Below are 19387 nucleotides of genomic sequence, written 5' to 3' on the forward strand. Positions count from 1 at the left end.
CCCATATTCAGGATTCTAGCCTCACAGCCTTTTCCAATCAGCCTTTCCTCGAAGAAGTGTTTCTATACTTGTTAGTAGACTTAAAACAGTAAATTAATTAGGAAACTCTATAACTTAACCCTTCATCTATTTATCACTATAGGATCAATGTTTATCCAGCTATGGAATCTCATGATATGTCTACTGTTAAGAACTGCAGGTTTTGACAAATTCTGGAAAGCCTAATTTACGAAAGAGAATCAAACTGATCATTCATTCACTCAGTCAGTCATTCTCCATCCTATTTGGAAAATAGGATCTTCAAGCACATTGTAAAGGCTACAGAAGAAAAGACACAGAAAGCCTCAGAAAGACAATCAGGAAGGCACCTAAAAGCATAGATGTTTAGAGCTAAACTCATGGAGACTCAGGAAGCACCTGCCCCCCCTACCCCCACCCCATCACAAATTAAGACACTTGGGCTAAGAAAAAATCGAACCACGATCTTGCCCAGGTCTCAAATTACACTGACCTGCAAATTAAAATGAACCCACTCTATCAATTGTGTGTGTGCGCGCGCACGTGCATGTGTGTGTGTTCTCAGAACATGAGGAGGCTTAATCAGTGTGGAAGTTATTATCAGATACCATAAATTGTTAGCTCTACCTTAGTTTGGTGAGAGAAATAGCCTCAAACATTCCAGTTTGAGTCTGTTAAACAAGTAAACCAGCAACTACAGCTAAGTGTCTTCTGTGTTTGGGATAATCACTACAATAGGAAGAACCGTGTCAAACATCTTCAACTAAAGGAGGGACAGCGAGGATTCGTTTGTACATCAGCAGGGTCCTATGGCCGCTTCTCTAGGGAAAGGCGTGAGCTCTCTAGGCTTCTTCTGTGTACTTCTTGTTGCTTAAATGTGTCTCCACTAGGGGTGTGTAGCCTTTTCGAAGTCTTCTATACTGAAGGAAAAACAGCAGCACAAAAAGGCCAACCAGAGCCACCAACATTCCCATAACCACCAAGAGGGTTGTGGACCAACCTGGAGTTTCTTCAACTGCAATAAAAGCAGAAAAGAAGGGTCTACAATGGGGATTTTCATCAGCTGAATACTCTTAGAGAAGAAAAGAATACACCAATTTGTTTTTCACGTGCATTTTTTGTTGATAAAGCAAAACTCTACCGGCCAGGATAAAATTTATCTTTCCCTTCCCCACCAACACTTTGTCATAGCCAGAATTGTCTTTCTTGAGGAAATGGCATTCTATTATCTACATACAGCTGATTGCATTTTTAAATTTCTTACGACAAACATTTATACAGAATAAACCCTCCAAGGAAGTATATAACTACTTTTGTGAATTAGAGTCTCATTTGTTAAAGTGTATGCTAAAATAGTATCTGGGGAACTGCAAAATATACAGCCCTCAAATGGAGAATTTCAGCTACTTCTCTACCTGTTAATAGGATGATAAATGTGTGAGACAGGTCAGATTGGCTATTATAACAGGAGACATTCAATAGCAGAAGCAGATGAAGTTTGCGCCCATTTAAATAGTTGGGAATGTAATCTGAATCTTCCACATGATAAATCTAATACTTGACTTAAATCTATTTTATAAGCACTCTCCACAAAATTAATGGATTTCATTTTAATATACTTATGCCAGTTTGTCATTTCTTTAAAACTCCCCTTCTCCTTGGTCAGCTATTCTTTTTTTTTTTTAATTTTTTATTGCTTGTATTTATTTTTGAGAGACAGGGAGGGAGGGGCAGAGAGAGGGAGACACAGAATCTGAAGCTGGCTCCAGGCTCTGAGCCATCAGCACAGAGCGCGACACAGGGCTGGAACTTGTGAAAGGTGAGATCATGACCGAGTTGAAGTCTGGCACTTAACTGACAGCCACCCAGGCACCTCATTGGCCAGCTATTCTTAAATTCGATTTCTCTGACCCGGGTTCTTACTCTACATCCTGCATTTGCCTAAATGTAAAATCCTCCTTCTAGGATTTTCCTCCAATTCCACAGACGGCCCCTACTCACCCTGAAGCAATATCTCCAAGAAGATTGTCTGTAATTTTTCTCCTCCTGCTACAATCCAACATCTGTTGCCAGAACCTTATTCTTAAAACACAGATTTTATTCTGCCATTTCTTTGCTCATGAATAAAAAATGATCGTTCTTTTAAATTGTGGTAAAACACACATGACATGTATTTAACCATCACAACTATTTTTAAATGCTCAGTTCGGTGGCGTTAGTGCATTCACACTGTTGTGTGACCGCACCACCATCTATCCATAGGATATTTTTCTCCTTGCAAAACTGAAATAATATCTCCCCAATCCCCCAGCCCCCAGCCCCTGTCTCTATACATTTGACTACTCTAGATACCTCATATAGGTGAAATCATACAGTTTTTGCTGTTTTGTGACTGGCTTATTTCATTTAGCATAAGATCTTCAAGATTCCTTCATGTCATAGCATATGATAGGATTTCCTTCCTTTTTAAGGCTGAGTAGTGTTCCATCGCGTGCATATGCTACAATTTGTTTATCCATCTAGCCCTGGGTAGACATTGAGCTCTTTCTTTTGTCGATTGTGAGTAATGCTGCTATGAAAAGAGGTTTACAAATAGCTGTTGGAGTATTTGCTTTCGAATCTTTGCTGGATCATATGGTAATTTGATACTTAAGTTTTTGAGAAACTGCCATATTGTTTTCCGCAGAAGCTATATACCGCATTACACTCCCCCCAGCAGTACAGGAGGGTTCCAATTACTCCACACAGCCTAAGTGACACTGGTTATTTACTGCTTTGTCTATAATAGCCATCCTAATGGGTGGAAAGTGGCATCTCATTGTGGTTTTTGCCTAGCTTTTAAGGTCCCCAGTAATCAGATCCGAACTTAATGCGGGTAATCTTCTCCCCAAACCTTCTTCTCCGACCAAGCGTCTTCACACAGTCCTTTATACAGACTGCACCTTTCACAGCTCTTTCCCGGCCTTTCTTCAGTCTAAAATGCTCCCTTCTTTCCACCTCACCTTCAGAAGATCCCCCACATCTTTGAATCTGATTCAAGACGCCTTTCCCAAATGTTCCACTCCCTTCTCCGACCTTAGGTTACAGTTATGTCTCCTCAGAGAGGATTGTAAATTTCTTTGTCAGACCATTAAGTGAAACGTTAATTTGTGTCTTCTAATGAGTTAATGCCTTCTGGGCATATTTAGACTCTCAATCTATACCTGTTAATTAGCTGATGTCAGAGGAAATGGAAGAATGGGCAAATGCACATCCCAAACTTTTTGATTATTACTATGTTCAATTCCAGAGAAAAAAATGAAGTTTCAAAAAGATATCTCAGCTGTCCAAAGAAAGGAAACTTCAAATAAGTAAGGAGAACAAGTAGGCAAAGTTGCAGGACTAGAAGGAAAAGCAAGGGACAGGTTCCAGGGCCTGAAAGACTCTGAAGTCAGAGAGAGATGTGAGCTCAGAAGTCATTGTGATTACATCGTAGGCTGAGATTTAGGGAAGAGAAATAGACACAAACAGGGAAAACTCACCAGCAGATGGGCTGTGTGTTTTGGGGGATTCTTGACAAAGTAAGATATTTTTTTATTGTTTTACCTTTTCTCTCTCGGCCTGTCCTAAGATGGTTTAAATGGCACATGGCGCCATACTGGGGCCTCAGCAAATAGAAAAATAGGTGCCAGTGTATAGACACTTATCAAAATATCCTCCCATATTCTGAACCAAGTGGAAAAAGCTAATAAAAAATCTGAAGCTTAAAACCATGACTTGAAGAACGGTGATGAAGAACACAGGTGAAGCCCCATGTAGTCCAATGTGTTGGCAGGCCAACATCAATCTCATAAACCCACCCAGCACGGGTGATATGGGCTAACTGGAAGCAATTGGTGTTGTCACAAGATAATGCAGGAGTGGATGAACAAACAACACAATCCTGTCTTTAATAAAATTTTGATAGTGTATTCATCTTTTTTGCATTAACTTTGATTTCTGAAAAATATTGCATTGCATTATTATTTATCTCAATTCCTGAATTTTTTCGGTCTCCCCTTGAACTCTGTGCTCAGGGCAAGTACTGCACTTGCCTAACCCTGCACTCAGCCCTTCTTTAAGTGATGGCTAAGTCCTGCTAATCCCTGTCCACATGGGCGTAGTGCATTTTGATTTTATTGGGTAGACCTTTCAAACCATGGCCGGTATTTTATTGATTCAGATTACTTATTTATTACATATTATTATTTATTAACTCAGTCATCCAACCAGTCCCTTTTCTGATGGTTAATTGGTCATTCCAAGGCACATTTTGCTAAAATATATATATATATATATATACACACACATATATATATATACACATATATATATATATTGTAGAAAATTGCCAACTGACTTAACCAAACCTGAGTACTTCAGTGTAAGGTCTTGGTTTATATTTTGAAAAAGAAAGAAAAGTTCTTTAGAAGATGCATGAATTACCCACTTAGAAGTTGCATTCATTACCTGGTAGATCGATGGCATAGCTGTAGCCAAGTTGGTCTGCAGTTAAAAAGAATTCCACATTAGTCACGGGAGGGAAGAAAGGAACCATGTTGTACATCCGATTGTGGCCAATGGGCGCCAGTTCCTGAGGCCAGGCATCCACAGGAGGATTGGATCTTTTCATCCACTCATCAAAAATGGCATCAGTAAAGGAATGAAGTACCTACAAGACAGTTGGACACATGGCATTTGACATTGACTTGTCTGTTCCAATCAGGCCAATCAGATTGGAGCTTTCTTTAAAATGGAATGGTGTTCTTCTTGACATGAGGAACTTCTTTATACCCAACTTTATCTTCGTGACATAACCACTGATATTTTTAATTCAGTTTTCAAGGCTGCATGGCATCTCTCCAAATAGGATCATAAACCTCTTTGTCAGTGAACAAACGAAAGTTCATTTGCAGATTTAACACTCATTTGGGAACATCTGATTCCTTCAGTAAATAAGTGTTAATTATTAAGTTGAGAATAAAGGCAAGTATGACAAGATAGATACCCTACTCAATATTCAGAAGCTTTGGTTTTAACAGAAGAGAGAGAGGCTGTGTTTAACAATGTTGCAACACAGACAGGAAGGAAAGAAAGAAAGAAAGAAAGAAAGAAAGAAAGAAAGAAAGAAAGAAAAGGAAGGAAAGAAGGAAGGAAGGAAGGAAGGAAGAGAGAGAGAAAGGAGAGAGGGAGAGAGGTGGAGGAAGGAGAGGAAGGAAGGGGGGAAGGAAATCTTCAAAATGGGTTTTCAAATTATTCTCACCAGGTCCAATCTTCTATATACTCATTTTGTAACCCTCTCATTTGGATTTTGGGTGTTATGCTAGCAAAAGAGAATCTAAAAAATGTTGTGATGTGCACAGTGCTCATTTTTATTTCCTCAAGGAAGCTATTAAAGTCCTTTTCAAATACAGCAATTATTTCATGTTTTAAAATATTTAGTAGCAAAGTTTCCACATTTATAGCCCCAATTTTGCAACAGGACATAAATGTGAGAGCTCAGCTCAACCTTTATGCTGGGTTCCTCTTTTTATTCTCAGACTGTAAGTTCAAGGACTTATGGACACTGTCCCCTTCTTTTCCTCTGGGTCCCAAGTGACTGTCATCCGAGAACCTGTCACATGGGCACAGGGAGGTACTTATTCCAATAAATGCTTATTAAATAAATTCATTCACCCAACCACCATTATTCCTTGTATTCCAATTACAACACTAGCCAAATTTTACTATAACTTGTTACTTATTTATCTATTTTCCTCAATAAGACCCTTAATTCCTAAAGGTCAGAGATCAGGTCTTTCTACCTTTGAAGCATGACCTTAGCATGCAACCTGGACAGAGGTGATGTTTAATAAGGAGTTGTTGCCTAAAGACTGTGCCAGGCAAAGTAGTTTTATCTTTTGTACAATTCAACTAAACTGGCCCCTTTCTAGCTGGTGCTGTTTCCTCAGCTTGCAATGCTGTTTCATCTGTTTTCTGACATCGGTTCATCAAGGACCAATGCAATGGTTCCTGCCCTCGAGTATCTTCCCTCATGGCTCCCAGTCTGAATTCATAGCTCTTTGCACTTAGCACCTTTAACTGCATTGCCCTCCTGGCTTATGTTACTGTTGTTAATTTAGTCAATAACATTTTCAAATCTTACCCAAGGTTCCTGGTGGTTAGTTGTCCCTATCAGGCAACAGCGAGAACTTTCTGCCTGTATTGTCTCACATGGATACACAGAGGGTAGTTAAAGGAATCAAGTCATTTACTCAAGGGATAGCTTTTTCCCCCGAATGGATTTTTTACAGTTCATGGCAAAGACAATCATCTTAAAAATAAAAACATCAAATGTTAAGACCCAGGCCGGGCTTTTGCAGAGATGAAAGATTTTTGTGAATTCTGAAGTCTCAGCTTTGAGTAGCAAAATTAAAGTTTCAAAGAAATAAAGGCGTAAAGTTTAAAGCAACAGCTTTGGAAGACACGTGACATTGCAAATGATCAATGTTTCCTACAAGTAGAGTTTAGAAAAAGTCATCTTTGAGAAGGGGCATCAGCCCTGGAAAAAGGACTATGTGTTAGCTTTGGTGTAGGTCCCTGAAAAGGTTCCTCATGTCCTGGGAACTCCGGATAAGGTTAGAAGGTTCCCAGGGAGAGAAGTTGTGCTTCCTCCTCTAGCTGTAACCTGGGGAGCCTGCCAGGCTTAAACACAGCTTTCACTGCAAGTATGGAGCCCACGCAGTAAGGGTGGAATGCCTAAAGACAGCAAGCGCTCCTGGTTGCTTACCAAACATCCATTCTCCTCTTCTTCCATTGTAACTTGCTTTGTATTTTGAGTGAAGCAATGTATCAAATTATCCCTGAGATTGAACTAGGTGTCTCTGGATCTGACTTCTAGGAAAGCTCTTTAAAGGTCATGGTCTCAGCTTAAGAGTGTCCCCCTTTCCCTTTCCATTTGCCTTTGCTGCTTCATGGAACATGGATGTGATGGTTGAAGTTGCCGCAGGCATCTTAACAGCCAACTAACAAAGTTAGGAAAAGAGGTCACTCACCAAGGAAGGTAGAGCAGAAAGACAGAAGGGTCCATGATGACTGTGGAGATACTACACCAGCCCTGGACTGCCCGTCACTGGGGCTCTTTTACATAAAGAGAAAAATAATCCTCTTTTTTGCTTGGACTTCTCTAACAGGTTTTCTGTTCTAAGCAGCTGAACCAAACCCTACGTGATACATAGAAAAAGTATCTAGGGGTGTACCAGAGTGCATTTTGCAAAGAAAGCCACACAATATCTCGAGCTTTTAGATACTGTCTGAGTTCAAGTCAGAGATCAAACTGTGATTAGGAAAAGAGAGAAGGGATTCTCAAGACATGGAAAGATCCAGATTCAGTACTGCAAGAGGCAAATAACTCTTGGAAAGCACCAGAATTCACCCAGTGCAAAGTGTAAATAATTAAGGAGGAGACAAGACTCTGCAGCAATTCATAATTTGGGGAGATAAAAGAACAGGAGAAAAGTAATAAGGAGAGATTATAGGTCTCAGCAGGGCTATAAAAACATTATACAATAAATGCTCTAGTAGGAGCTATACGCAGAGTAGCCAATTTATAGAATGTAGTAAAAACAGGCGAGTGTGTGCTAACGAGATGCAAAGAATGCGATAAACACAATACCACAAGCAATAACATATCCCCCAGAATAAGAAGTCATGCAAGCTGTAGCATAGGTATTTTTGTTAGAATTATGAACATTGTTCTTGAACAAGATGCCTTCAATTGCTCTTGAGAAGCTAATAGTATCTTTGTTTGACACGAATTAAAAGTGAGCTCGGTTAATCTCTCTTTAAGGGCCAAATGTAATTTGAGGGTAACAAATAAAAGCAAGAGTAAAGTAACAGTACACTGATGTTGCCTTATGTCTGCTACGGAGATACATAGCTATATTTCAGAATTAAAAATGGAGCGCTTCAGGGGTGCCTCAGCGGCTCAGTTGGCTGACTGTCTGACCCTTGATTTCAGCTCAGGTCATGATCCGAGGGTCATGGGATCAAGCCCTGTGCTGGGCTCCTCACTGAGTGTGGAGCCTGCTTAAGATTCTCTCTCTCCCGGTGCCCCTCTCCCCTACTTGCACTCTCTCTCTCTCTCTCTCTCTCTCAAAATAAAAAAATAATAATGATAAAATTAATTGAGTGTTTCAGAAATGAGGTTACAAATTTTGGTACACAAACCTAGTCTGTCTTGCTCCAACAAACTAAGGATAGGTACAGGAAGAAAAAAGTTTCACCTTGGAGGCAGTATTGAAGAAAATGTGACTTTGTGGGCTTTCAAGGTAAAAATTTTTAAATGCAACCCTCGCAGAAGAAAGCAATCAATCAACGGCTGTTGTGCTTATAGACATAAAGAAACTGGGATAAAATACAGGGAAAGCTTCTCTTTTTCGGGATCACTGAAGGATAAAGTTATTATCAAACCTAACCTTCACTTAGATGTCTACACGTTCGGATTCCTGCCACAATGACCACAAAGACACTGGTACATCACCAAAGACCAGCACACTGGTCCTGGTGATGTCCAGAAGACATCAGTCATGGTCAAAGTGAGTATTATTGTGACAATGCTCTGCTCCTCTGAGAACTCATATGTAATCCCTAGGAAGTCACACAATAGACCCTGAGTTTCATATGGGAGGTTCCAATTTAGAACTTAGGGTAGAAGGCACAAATAAAAAGTCAGGTTGGGGGGCGCCAGGGTGGCTCAGTCGGTTGAGCAGCTGACTTCAGCTCAGGTCATGATCTCACAGCTCATGAGTTGGAGCCCCGTGTCGGGCTCTGTGCTGACAGCTCAGAGCCTGAAGCCCGCTTCGGATTCTGTGTCTCCATCTCTCTCTGCCTACCCCCTGCCCCTGCTCACACTCTGTCTCTCTGTCTCTCTCAAAAATAAATAAACATTTAAGAAAAAATAAAAGTTAGGTCGGAATTTCTAAATAAGAGAATTCCTGATTGTAATTCCTAAAAAAATGAGATCTCCTCCCGCTTATGACTTTATGATAATATGTATGTATTCTTGCCTTGTTCTAGCAAGAATCTGAAGCAATATGCGATCAGAATGTTGGTTTCACACTTCCCTAAAGAAACCATATGTAACAGGCATGAAATAGTTCAACAACACCCAGCTTCCACTGAGACTACGCTGTGCCACAAGGAGACGGATATGCCATATGCAGCACATTTAGTGAGACAAGAAACAGTCATAAGAAAAAAGGACATTTCAGCACTAATAGTCTTGCAGGCAGTGCTCAGCCAGGATGTTGTGTGTTTTCCATTTTGCATACTTCTTCTCCCTATCCTTCCCTAGCCACTCTCTCACTGCATCCTGAGCAGACAGAATGGAAGACATCTTCGGGCATTTTGAAGGAGTCCTGTAGATAGTCCACATATACTTGTATTATAGCATTGTATGCACAGTATACATAAGCGTACTTACAATATATATAGCATAATTCATTTAAAAGCATGTATTTAAAAAGAAATATCAATTATGTATGGTGACAGATGTAACTAGACTTACTGAGGTGACTGTCTTGTGATATATACAAATATTGAATCATTAGGTTGAACACCTGAAACGAACTTAATTCTACCTGTCAGTTACATCTCAATTAAAGAAAAAAGAAATATCAGTTGAGCCCTTGAGGAAGAAAGCTTATATTTCAAGGATTAAACTTGGAATACATGCAAACAGAGGACTACAAGAGGTTCTGCTATTAGGACGACAGCTTTAAAAGAAGTCATTGTATGTCATAAGCAGGTGGGAAAGAGGGAACCACAGGGATGTTAGAAGAGATTCTAGATAAGAACTGAGGTACTCCCAGGGCATGCGTGTCTAAGGGATCACGAAAGCACTATGAGAAAGGAACCCACATCAATGGTCTAACCACCTTAGATTTACATAGAAATGTGGTTTGCCATTATGCTACTTAATTTCATCCATAATGAAGTGCATATAGTTCATTTCTCAGTATAGGTTGAGTTCTCAATAGAGCATGGGTTTATCCATATAAAGTATAGAGTTGAAAGGAATTTCTTCAGGTACCTTTTAGCTCCTGCCAAGTTCCAAAGCCAAACTATCTCCCAGACTGAGCGAATAGAAATCCTGCCACCCTGGGAGACCCAGCTCAAGCGGATGGCCAGCCACCAATACCTCGGCTCTCATAAAACTTACCAAGATGTTACACTACTTAAGAATTAGTGACTTTATCTGAGACGTTTAAAAATACATGTATTGTATAAATAAATGTAGCATTTTAAAAACTGGAACATTTAATCATGATAAAACCAATGCCCTCTCTTTTCAAAAGCCAAGCAAAATTATTCAAACTTGCCTTTCACCAATTAGTGTTAATTCCTATTAACATGATCTAACAGGACTAAATTTACTCAGCTATAATAAAAGCTATTGTGAAAGGATTAAATTAAGATTGTCTAAACTGACAAAAAGCAGATTGTAGCTAGAAGACTCAACATGGGGAAATTTTTTTTCTTTTCTATAGCATTTTTTAAATTTTATTTAAATCCAAGCTAGGTAACAAATACATCATAATGGTCTCAGGAGAATTTAGTGATTCATCATGACATATGACGCCCAGTCTCATCCTGACAAGCGCCCTCCTCAATGCCCATCCGATTTAGTCCTGCCCCACCCAACACCCCTCCAGCAACCCTCAGTTTGGTCTCTATATTTAAGCATCTCTATGGTCTGCCTCCTTCTCTGTTTTTATCTCATTTTTCCTTGAACATGGGGAAATTTTTGAGTAGGAAACTTATCTAAAGATCTCTGTTCAGCCACTTACTGGTTCATACACTCTTGTACACATTTTTTTAGCCTCTCTGACCTTCGTTTTCCCCATATTTAACATGAGGAGGGCAGTCTAGTACACACAGTTTTGTGAAGTTAGAGATTGTGTTTGCATGATGCCTAATATAGAGACTGGCACATTAACAGATGCTTAGCAATGTAAACAGTCTCCTAACAAAACGCACCGAGCACCAACTTAGTGCCAGGTACTGTCCTAGACGCTGGGTGTGGTGTCAATGATCAAAGTAACTTCCCAAACCGTAGTGAAAGCTAGAAACTACATTTTTGTACGAACAGAGAATTCGATTTACGGGACAGCTAAAATGTCAGAAGAAGATGTGGTATTTTGTTACTGACTTACATAGAGAACAGATCGCTTTCACTAATTCTCTTATGAACCTTAGTTGTTCTTTTTTGTCTTTCCAAAAGTCATTATCCTACAAGAACAGATAGATCACAAAAGGAAACGTAAATTCATGAAAAGATTCTGAACTTCATTATGCAAATTAAAGCTCACTGAAATACCATTTTCACCTATCCCATTAGCAAAGATGAAAAAGTGGAATAGCACACTGGATTAATGGGAGAGAGTTGGGGAATTGCCACTCTGCTGCATAGCTGGTTGGAGGGAAAATTATTCAACCTTAAGGAGGGCCATTTGGCAATACCTAGTGACCTTTCAAATACACTTATTTTTTTTTAATTTTTTATTACATTTATTTATTTTTGAGAGGCAGAGAGAGACAGAGTGTGAGCGGGACAGGGGCAGAGAGAGAGGCAGACACAGAATCTGAAGCAGGCTCCTGGCTCTGAGCGGTCAGCACAGAGACTGACGTGGGGCTCGAACCCATGAACTGTGAGATCATGGCCTGAGCTGAAGTCGGATGCTTAACTGACTGAGCCACCCAAGCACCCCTCAAATACACTTATTTAATCTTTGACCTAGCAATTCTGTTCTCACTTACCCTACATGTTCATGCACTGTAGCATTGTTTGCAAAGCAAGAGACTAGAAACCACCTACATGCCCATCGATAAAAAGCTGGTTAAAAATTTCAGGATAAAATCTGCACTGTAGAATACAATACAGTCATAAAAAAGGAATGAGAATGCCCTTCGTAAATGGATACAGAAAAATTTAAAATAAGTATAAAAAAAGAAAAGGAAAGGAAAAAAACACAAAAAAATGAAGTCACAGAATGTCTATAGTATGCTACCATTCAGATAACATATTTGTATATTCATAAAATATATCTGGAAGAATAGGAAAAAATGATAATGGATAGCCTAGAGAGACTTCATTTCATTTCATGTCTTTTATATTTGAACCTCTTATGAGTATTATCTGTTTTTAAATTTTTAAATGAAAACATTTAGGAAACTATGTAACAACCTAAAATGTGTGCATTATAACTGCAATTGTGCAAACATAGACTATGAGGGGAAATAAGCAGAAAATTGAGATGGAATTATGGACATGTAAAAACTTTTTTGCCAATATTTCTGTAACTATAAATCATTAGGAATCATAAGCTATTAAAAAATTTAAAGTTGACATAAAACAACAGTAACTTAAATACTCAAGGTATTAGCCTAATTATGATTTATCTTTCATAAGAAAGATAAATTAAATGGATCCATTTTTAAGTGCTTCACTCTTGGGAAGAGAGAAGCAAAATGTCCTATATACATCTTTTTAAAATTTTTAACTAGGGTCACCTAGGTGGCTCAGTCAGTTGGACAGTTAGGCATCTGCCTTTGGCTCAGGTCATGATCTCACAGTTGGTGAGTTCGAGCCCTGCATCCGGCTCTGTGCTGTCAGCACAGAGCCTGCTTTGGTTCATCTGTCCCCTTCTCTCTCTCTCTCCCCCTCCCTTGCTCCTGCTTGCTGTTTCTCTTAAAGAATAAATAAACATTAAAAAATTTTTAATAAAAATAAATTAAATTTTTAACTAAACGCATACTAACTTAGAAACATTTTATACTTGTCATTATGACCTATTAATTAGGTCATGATGACCTAATTAATGACCCATTAATAAGGGGATTAACTTCATGCAGTCCATTAGATTTTTGTTTGGGGAAACTCATTTTCTCTTTTCTTGCTTTATATTCCTAAATTAATGGAGCTATCTTACGCAACCATTACTCACTGTTAAGAAACACAAATGATTATAAGACTACTTACACATCTTATCCCCTGTAGAATTTTCAGTGTATAAGGTGACAAACACATGAGCTGTGCAGTGAGTATTGTATGTGCAACCTATGAATCCCCCAGCCACTTGAAATTGAAAGTATTAGTGCCTGCCAAATGTACCTTTCTAAAAGGATAACATCCAAATACAGCCCTACGAATAATAGCTTTGAAATTGGGAAGAAAATGTTAAGTCTCTGACATAGTTTCTTTCTTGGCAATTAACTCAACTACTTAACTTTAGGGTCTATTGGATTTCCTCCCTCCCCACCCTGCCGCTTAGATAATATCTAAATTCAATATTGAAGACAGCACTACCTAGCATTTCCGTGACCTAATCTTATTTTGCATGATAAATGTGTGCATTTCTGTCAATTACCTTATGAATTATTAGAACTTCAGAGACTGGTTCAGAGTTTTTTCCTGTATTTTAACATTAGATCTTTTACTCATTATTGTGATCACATACAACTTTGTACCTCTCTTGCTTGAAGAGATTTCATGAAAATAATTTTAATAAGTGTGGTATGCAATATATTTGCATAAATTGCTTCATGAATTTGAAATTCTAGAAGCTATCACTCTTTTAATTGAAATGCTTTAACCTGGATCTCAATATGTGAAAAAATTATTTAAGGCTGAATTGGCTTCAACATGAAACCCTAGGTAAGTAGCCTAAAGAAACTGTGAGTTCTGGAACTCATGCCCAAACATTATTCCTTCCGTGCCCGCAAAGAGAGGCTTTGGCTTTCTGTCTATTCACATGCACATGACAACAGATACCAAAGAAAAACAGAATTTTAAATATTAAAGGTAGTAAAAGTAATGAAGATAAGGATGATTAAACATCTAGTAACTTTGAGCTACATGTAAGTCACAGAATTAGAATTCCTCATCCATAAAGCCATAATGTGAGCTCCCAGCTAGAGCAGGAATGAAACAGACTAAGGAGATAGTCCTACAGAGAAGGGACATTTAATTCCTTAGAGGAGGAGTTGGCGAACTAAAAGCCTGTAGGCCAAACAAAGTTCACCACCTGTTTTTTAAATAAAGTTTTATTAGAACACCACACTCACTCATTCACGTACTGTCTATGGCTGCTTTCACGCTACAGTGGCAGGGGTGAAGTAGTTACAACAGAGATCATTTGGCCTGCAAACCCTAAAACATATGCAATCGATAGGGCCATTCACAGAAAAGTGAGTGAAGCCCTACGTGCTTACTAGGCATCCTCCAAAGAAGGAGATAAGAGGTAACAATCCTTGAAATTTAGGATGCTGAAAAGCAAATTACCAGCATCGCCTTTATTTCCTTTACTAGGAGAGAAAGGTCATGTGGGGGTGTATAATCCGTAATCAGTCAGAAGATTCTGCTGTTCTCCCCCTAACATTTTGGAGTACTGGGTAAGGAGTGGTGTCACATTTTTCCTCATGAATAGGGACAGTGTGTATGCATTATATTGTTGAAAACATATGCTCTATAAAATCTTATTTAGAGAAATACAGTATTGGTAACGAGATGTGAAGTTATATACCAGAGAAGGGAGACACAAGAACTCCTTGGCATAGGCTGATGGCTGAGACAAGAGCCAGAAAAATGATGTGAAATATCAAGTCAGAACCCATGAATGAGGCAAGCATCTTACAGAAGAGAGAAGACAGCTGTGGAGGCTTTAAACAGAAGCCCCCACCTTGCTGGAGGTTGGGACTAAGAGTCCACATTTCTGATGACCCCTTCGTGTTTTCCTACACACAAATATGAGGGCAGAAACGCTTTTTGGGAAAAAGAAACAGCTCCATCCACTGCTGTGTATCCAGATCTCCTATAACTCACCCTTGCCAGGAGTTCATCCATCCTGGAGCCCAGAAAGCTATCTAGACCCTCACACCATCATGCAAGCTTAGAGCATTGTGAGCTATACCTTTACCCTCCTTCATATCTCCTTTTTTTTTTTTTTGTACCTTGGGTGGAGTAAAAATAATAAATCACCTCTGAAATAACTCTGACTTTGTGCTTGTCAGTAAAATTGCCTTAGGGCACAACTGTCTGCTATGGAGAACAAGATAAAAAACCTTAATTAAGGTTTAGCAATTCAAAGCCAACATATAGTTCTCTAATTCTTTCCCAGCAACAACCATGAAACACATTGTTATTTTACGATAACTGTTGTGTTGTACTTGGCAGTTTCTAAAGCAGCTTCATATTATTCTAATCTATTAAGTGTTGCATTAATGAGCACACCCTCCTCCGACACCAGATCGAGCCCCGTGACCTGCACTTTGCAGAGTGCTCCATGTAATTCAGTAAGACTCCCAAGGTTGCACAATTCAGGACTAAAGACAACTTACTTGACTTACAATCCATTGTTCTTTTGACTATGCCATGTGGCCTTCCAGGAGTCCAGAAAAACAAACTGCTATCAACTGATGGTTTCAGGATACACTGTGATAGGGACTGAATTACGGCCCCCTCAAATTCATACGTTGAAGCTCTAACCCCCAGTGTGACTGTATTCAGAGATGGGACCGATAAACAGGTAATTAGCGTTAAATAAGGTCATATGTGTGGGACCCTGAGAGGATGGGACTGGTGTTCCTATAAGAAGAAACACTAGAGAGCTCGCTGCTTCTCTTTCCACTTAAGTACACATCACCAAGAAGGCAGTGGTCTATAAGCCAGGAAGAGAGCTTTCACCAGGAACCAAAGCATTCAGCACCTTGAACTTGAACTTTCAGCCTCCAGAACTCAGCAACCTGAGCTAAGACCCATTGTTAAGATTAACACTAAGGTGAGAAAAACTCTAGGAAAAAAATAACATAAAGTTATTGCTACAACATACAATCTATACTAGATTAGAGTTTAAGTTCAAAGCACTGGCAAAATAAAAAAGGAACGGTGGTGAAATTTCTTCTTCTAGTTGCTTTGAAACTCTCCAGGATACACAACCCTGAAGACGGGGTTAAAATAGTAGATGGTCAGTTAAGTATCTGTAAAGCAGAGACACTGCTTTAGGGGTTCAGCAGCTGAGATACAAATGTTTAAGATGTCTTAAAGCTTCTACACCAACGCTGGCAAGCTGTACTTGAGGGGCGGAAAAGCAGCCTCTGGACAACCTGGAGCTGACCTGGCACTATCAGGGAGGCCCGGGTGTTCTGCCGAAGGTAGAACAATCATGGGACATCAACATCAGACAAAGTCACCCTGTGACCCTCCGTGATGGATCAGGACAAAACCAAGGCAATTCTGCACCAGCGTCGGAGTGCAGACACAAGTGAACAGAGTCCAAACCGCAAAATACCTAACATGAACTTTAGCCCTTTCCTGGCCAATACGAGCGACTGCCACTGCTCTCTCAATTACTAACAATTGTTGGGAGGGGCGCCTGGGTGGCTCAGTCGGTTAAGCGTCCGACTTCAACTCAGGTCCCGATCTGACGGTCGTGAATTCGAACCCCCAGTAGGGCTCTGGGCTGATGGCTCAGAGCCTGGAGCCTGCTTCCGATTCTGTGTCTCCCTCTCTCTCTCTGCCCCTCCCCCGTTCATGCTCTGTCTCTCTCTGTCTCAAAAATAAATAAAACGTTAAAAAAAAATTTAAAAAAAATGTTGGGATACTCAGTCATAGAATCCAGACAGCATCCGATGCAGGGCAAGGCCCTGCCTCCTTAAACCCTCCCCAGATCCGCTAGCACAAGCCCAGATCCCTTCATTCTCTTCCAGCACCTGAGCCACCCGGTGGTTTCCCAGTCTGTCGCTGCGACAAAGACTAAAGCCAACAGTGTTCCACAACAGGTACATTCCTTGCAGTCTTTGACTGGAGGGTACAGCCCAAGGACAGCTGGGGTGACGTGGCCCTGACCTGCACCTCCTTATTTTGCCAGTCTCAAGACAGCCCCTTGGTGAGCAGGTTTTTAAAACGAATAAGGCTTGGAATTCTAACACTTAGCATCCCATCAAGTGTCTTCCTGTTTTACCTTTTGTTAATTATTTATTTAGTTAGCATTTCTTCGGTTTTTGACAGGCAGAGAGAGACAGTGTGAGCGGGAAAAGGAAAGAGAGAGAGGGATCCGAAGCAGGCTCCAGGCCCCGAGCTGTCAGCACAGGGCCCGATGCAGGGCTCGAACTCACGGACAGTGAGATCATGACCTGAGCCGACGTCGGACACTTAACGGACTGAGCCACCCAGGTGCCCGTTTTCCTTTTGTTTTAAAGTGAGACAAACATATCAAGGGAGTTCATTACACCATGAATTTTAAAGAATTATGAGGTTCCTCCATAATCAACAGAAGCTCTCCGTACTGGCTGTATTTCCTCTCAGAGATATGAAGCCAGCTAATAAATTAAAGAACATCACATGCAGTTTCTGTATTAAAGGAAAGCATTTGTCGTACTATTGTGTCCAGCACCTCTTCTCCACTCTCCGCCCCTCCACTGGTGGACACAAACTTTCTTTCCCGCACGGAACTCCCTAAAGTGGCGCACACTCATTGGTGGGAAGGGGAGAGGGGTGAACATGTGACCTTAGTCTGGCCAATCAGAATACCTCATTCCCCTTGCCACACTGATTGGTTCAGGGAGGACACATTATCCAGGCCTGGCCAATCGTGGAACTGTTCTCTGTTACTATGGTAGCATGGCTACTTCCTCCCCCTGTGATAAGCTGGCAGAGTGCACATTTGTGGCTCTCAACGGCTAGCTCAACTACCACATAGGAAGAGGTTGTTTATGAAGACAGACACAGGGAGCTAGCTGACGTCATTTGAGCCCCCAGATTCAGCCATACCTGAAGCCGGCGGCATTTCTCAGTTTCCCAGTTAAGTCAAAATATTCATTTTCTTATTCTAAATTAATGTGAGTAGACTCTTTCATTTGCCAACCAAAAAGAAATGACTGAATATACAATTAAGTTTGCAAACCGACCCAAACCATTCAGCACTACCAGGTTCTCTTACCTATCAGTGGCCTCCTACGTTTGGGGGTAGGTAGTGGCCATAGTGCCCTCCCCATCTCAAATGAACGTGTTCCTAGGTGGCGTGGAACCATGAAAGCAAGTGAAGACCAGCTTCTGGCCAACCTACAAGCATTGATTAGCGAGTAGACACAGAAGGCCTAAAAAAACCTATTATTGTACTCCGAAGGAAGCCCACACTCTCTTCTGGCAAGTATCTGACATGAAAGATTCAGTCCAAAGCGGACACAATGACATGGAGACAGCAGGAGCAGCTCATTTATAGGCAGAATGCTTTGCAAAACGAGGGGGCCCAGGACCAAACGCCAAACAGGGCCGTGGACTTGTGTGCTGCTCCGAAGTTGCCAAGTGGTTGGGTTCCATGCAAGGGTCATGGTGGTCCCACCGTTCATCTTCAACACCACTCATCTGATCATTAAAAAGTTATTTCCATTTTACTAATTTATTATATAAATTATGCTAAATTGTGATATGATTTATAATATCATTATGCTAACTTATGAATCGACCTCTGGACTATAAACTCCTGTCTGGGGTCATTCCAAAGCTAATCATCTCTAAAGCATGGGTTTCTAAAGAGGGGACTTTAAATGCCATATAACCACCTGTGTGGTGTAGAGTAAAATGAATTCACATATGAATACATCCCAATGTTCACACAGAGAAAACACACACACACACACACACACACACACACACACACGAAACCTTAATCTTTCTGAAAAGCAAATACATCCAACGTATTATCTAGAAAATTTTCCATCTATTCTGAGCCTTTGAACATACCACAAAAATGGGATCATTGGCAGCAGAGTGTGGCAAAGCGCTTGTCCCGTTCAAGAAGGAATGAACCAAGTTATGCAGGCTCATCATTTGAGAGTCCAGGATCCCGTTTGCTTTATCAAACCCTTCCAGGGCATTCCTGAGAGAAATCAATATGTCAGCAACGAGAGTCACGATTGATAAAGGTCTCTTTTTATTGTTTCCAACCTAAATAATAGCCTTCTAACTTGAGATGGGGCAGGGAAAGGGGAAGCTCTGTCCCAGCTCATTAACTGCAACTTAGTCCCAACCTTTAATAATGATCTTAATAAGGGGAGGGAACTCTTGATCACTGCTACTACTGCACTGCTCAGTGGGATTACACCTCTTTTATGTGTACTGTATGACCAATTTTTACCTTCATATCTGTCTCGCATGCCAGGCTATGAACTCTTAGAAGACACAGACTGTGTTTTCTTGTGATTTTTATTGCCAGGGATCAATACCATGCCCAGCACATGGCCAGTGATCAGAAATATTTTTTGGAATTAATATAAAATCTTATATTCCCATTTCTCAAATAAACAGACCTCT

The 19387-nt window shown here is 40.3% G+C and overlaps 1 protein-coding gene and 1 long non-coding RNA gene across 3 annotated transcripts in view; one reads left to right on the forward strand and one right to left on the reverse strand.

The window, feature by feature from the left end:
• Positions 1 to 718: 718 nt before the first annotated feature.
• The window catches only part of DCT (dopachrome tautomerase), a 33924-nt gene continuing 15255 nt past the window's right edge, over positions 719 to 19387 (reverse strand). The window contains exons 6-8 of the mRNA XM_049647474.1: positions 18818 to 18953; positions 4507 to 4708; positions 719 to 1033 (exon numbers count right to left, since the gene is read on the reverse strand). Of these exons, the coding sequence (XP_049503431.1) occupies positions 861 to 1033; positions 4507 to 4708; positions 18818 to 18953 (511 nt within the window). The 3' untranslated portion in view covers positions 719 to 860. The remainder of the gene's footprint in view (positions 1034 to 4506; positions 4709 to 18817; positions 18954 to 19387) is intronic.
• Positions 17688 to 19387, forward strand: part of LOC125934148 (uncharacterized) — a 38225-nt gene continuing 36525 nt past the window's right edge. For both annotated transcript variants that reach the window (XR_007461244.1, XR_007461245.1), the window contains exon 1: positions 17688 to 17875. This is a non-coding gene — a long non-coding RNA (uncharacterized LOC125934148). The remainder of the gene's footprint in view (positions 17876 to 19387) is intronic.

This window comes from Panthera uncia (assembly GCF_023721935.1).
Source record: "Panthera uncia isolate 11264 chromosome A1 unlocalized genomic scaffold, Puncia_PCG_1.0 HiC_scaffold_16, whole genome shotgun sequence".
Lineage (NCBI taxonomy): Eukaryota > Metazoa > Chordata > Mammalia > Carnivora > Felidae > Panthera > Panthera uncia.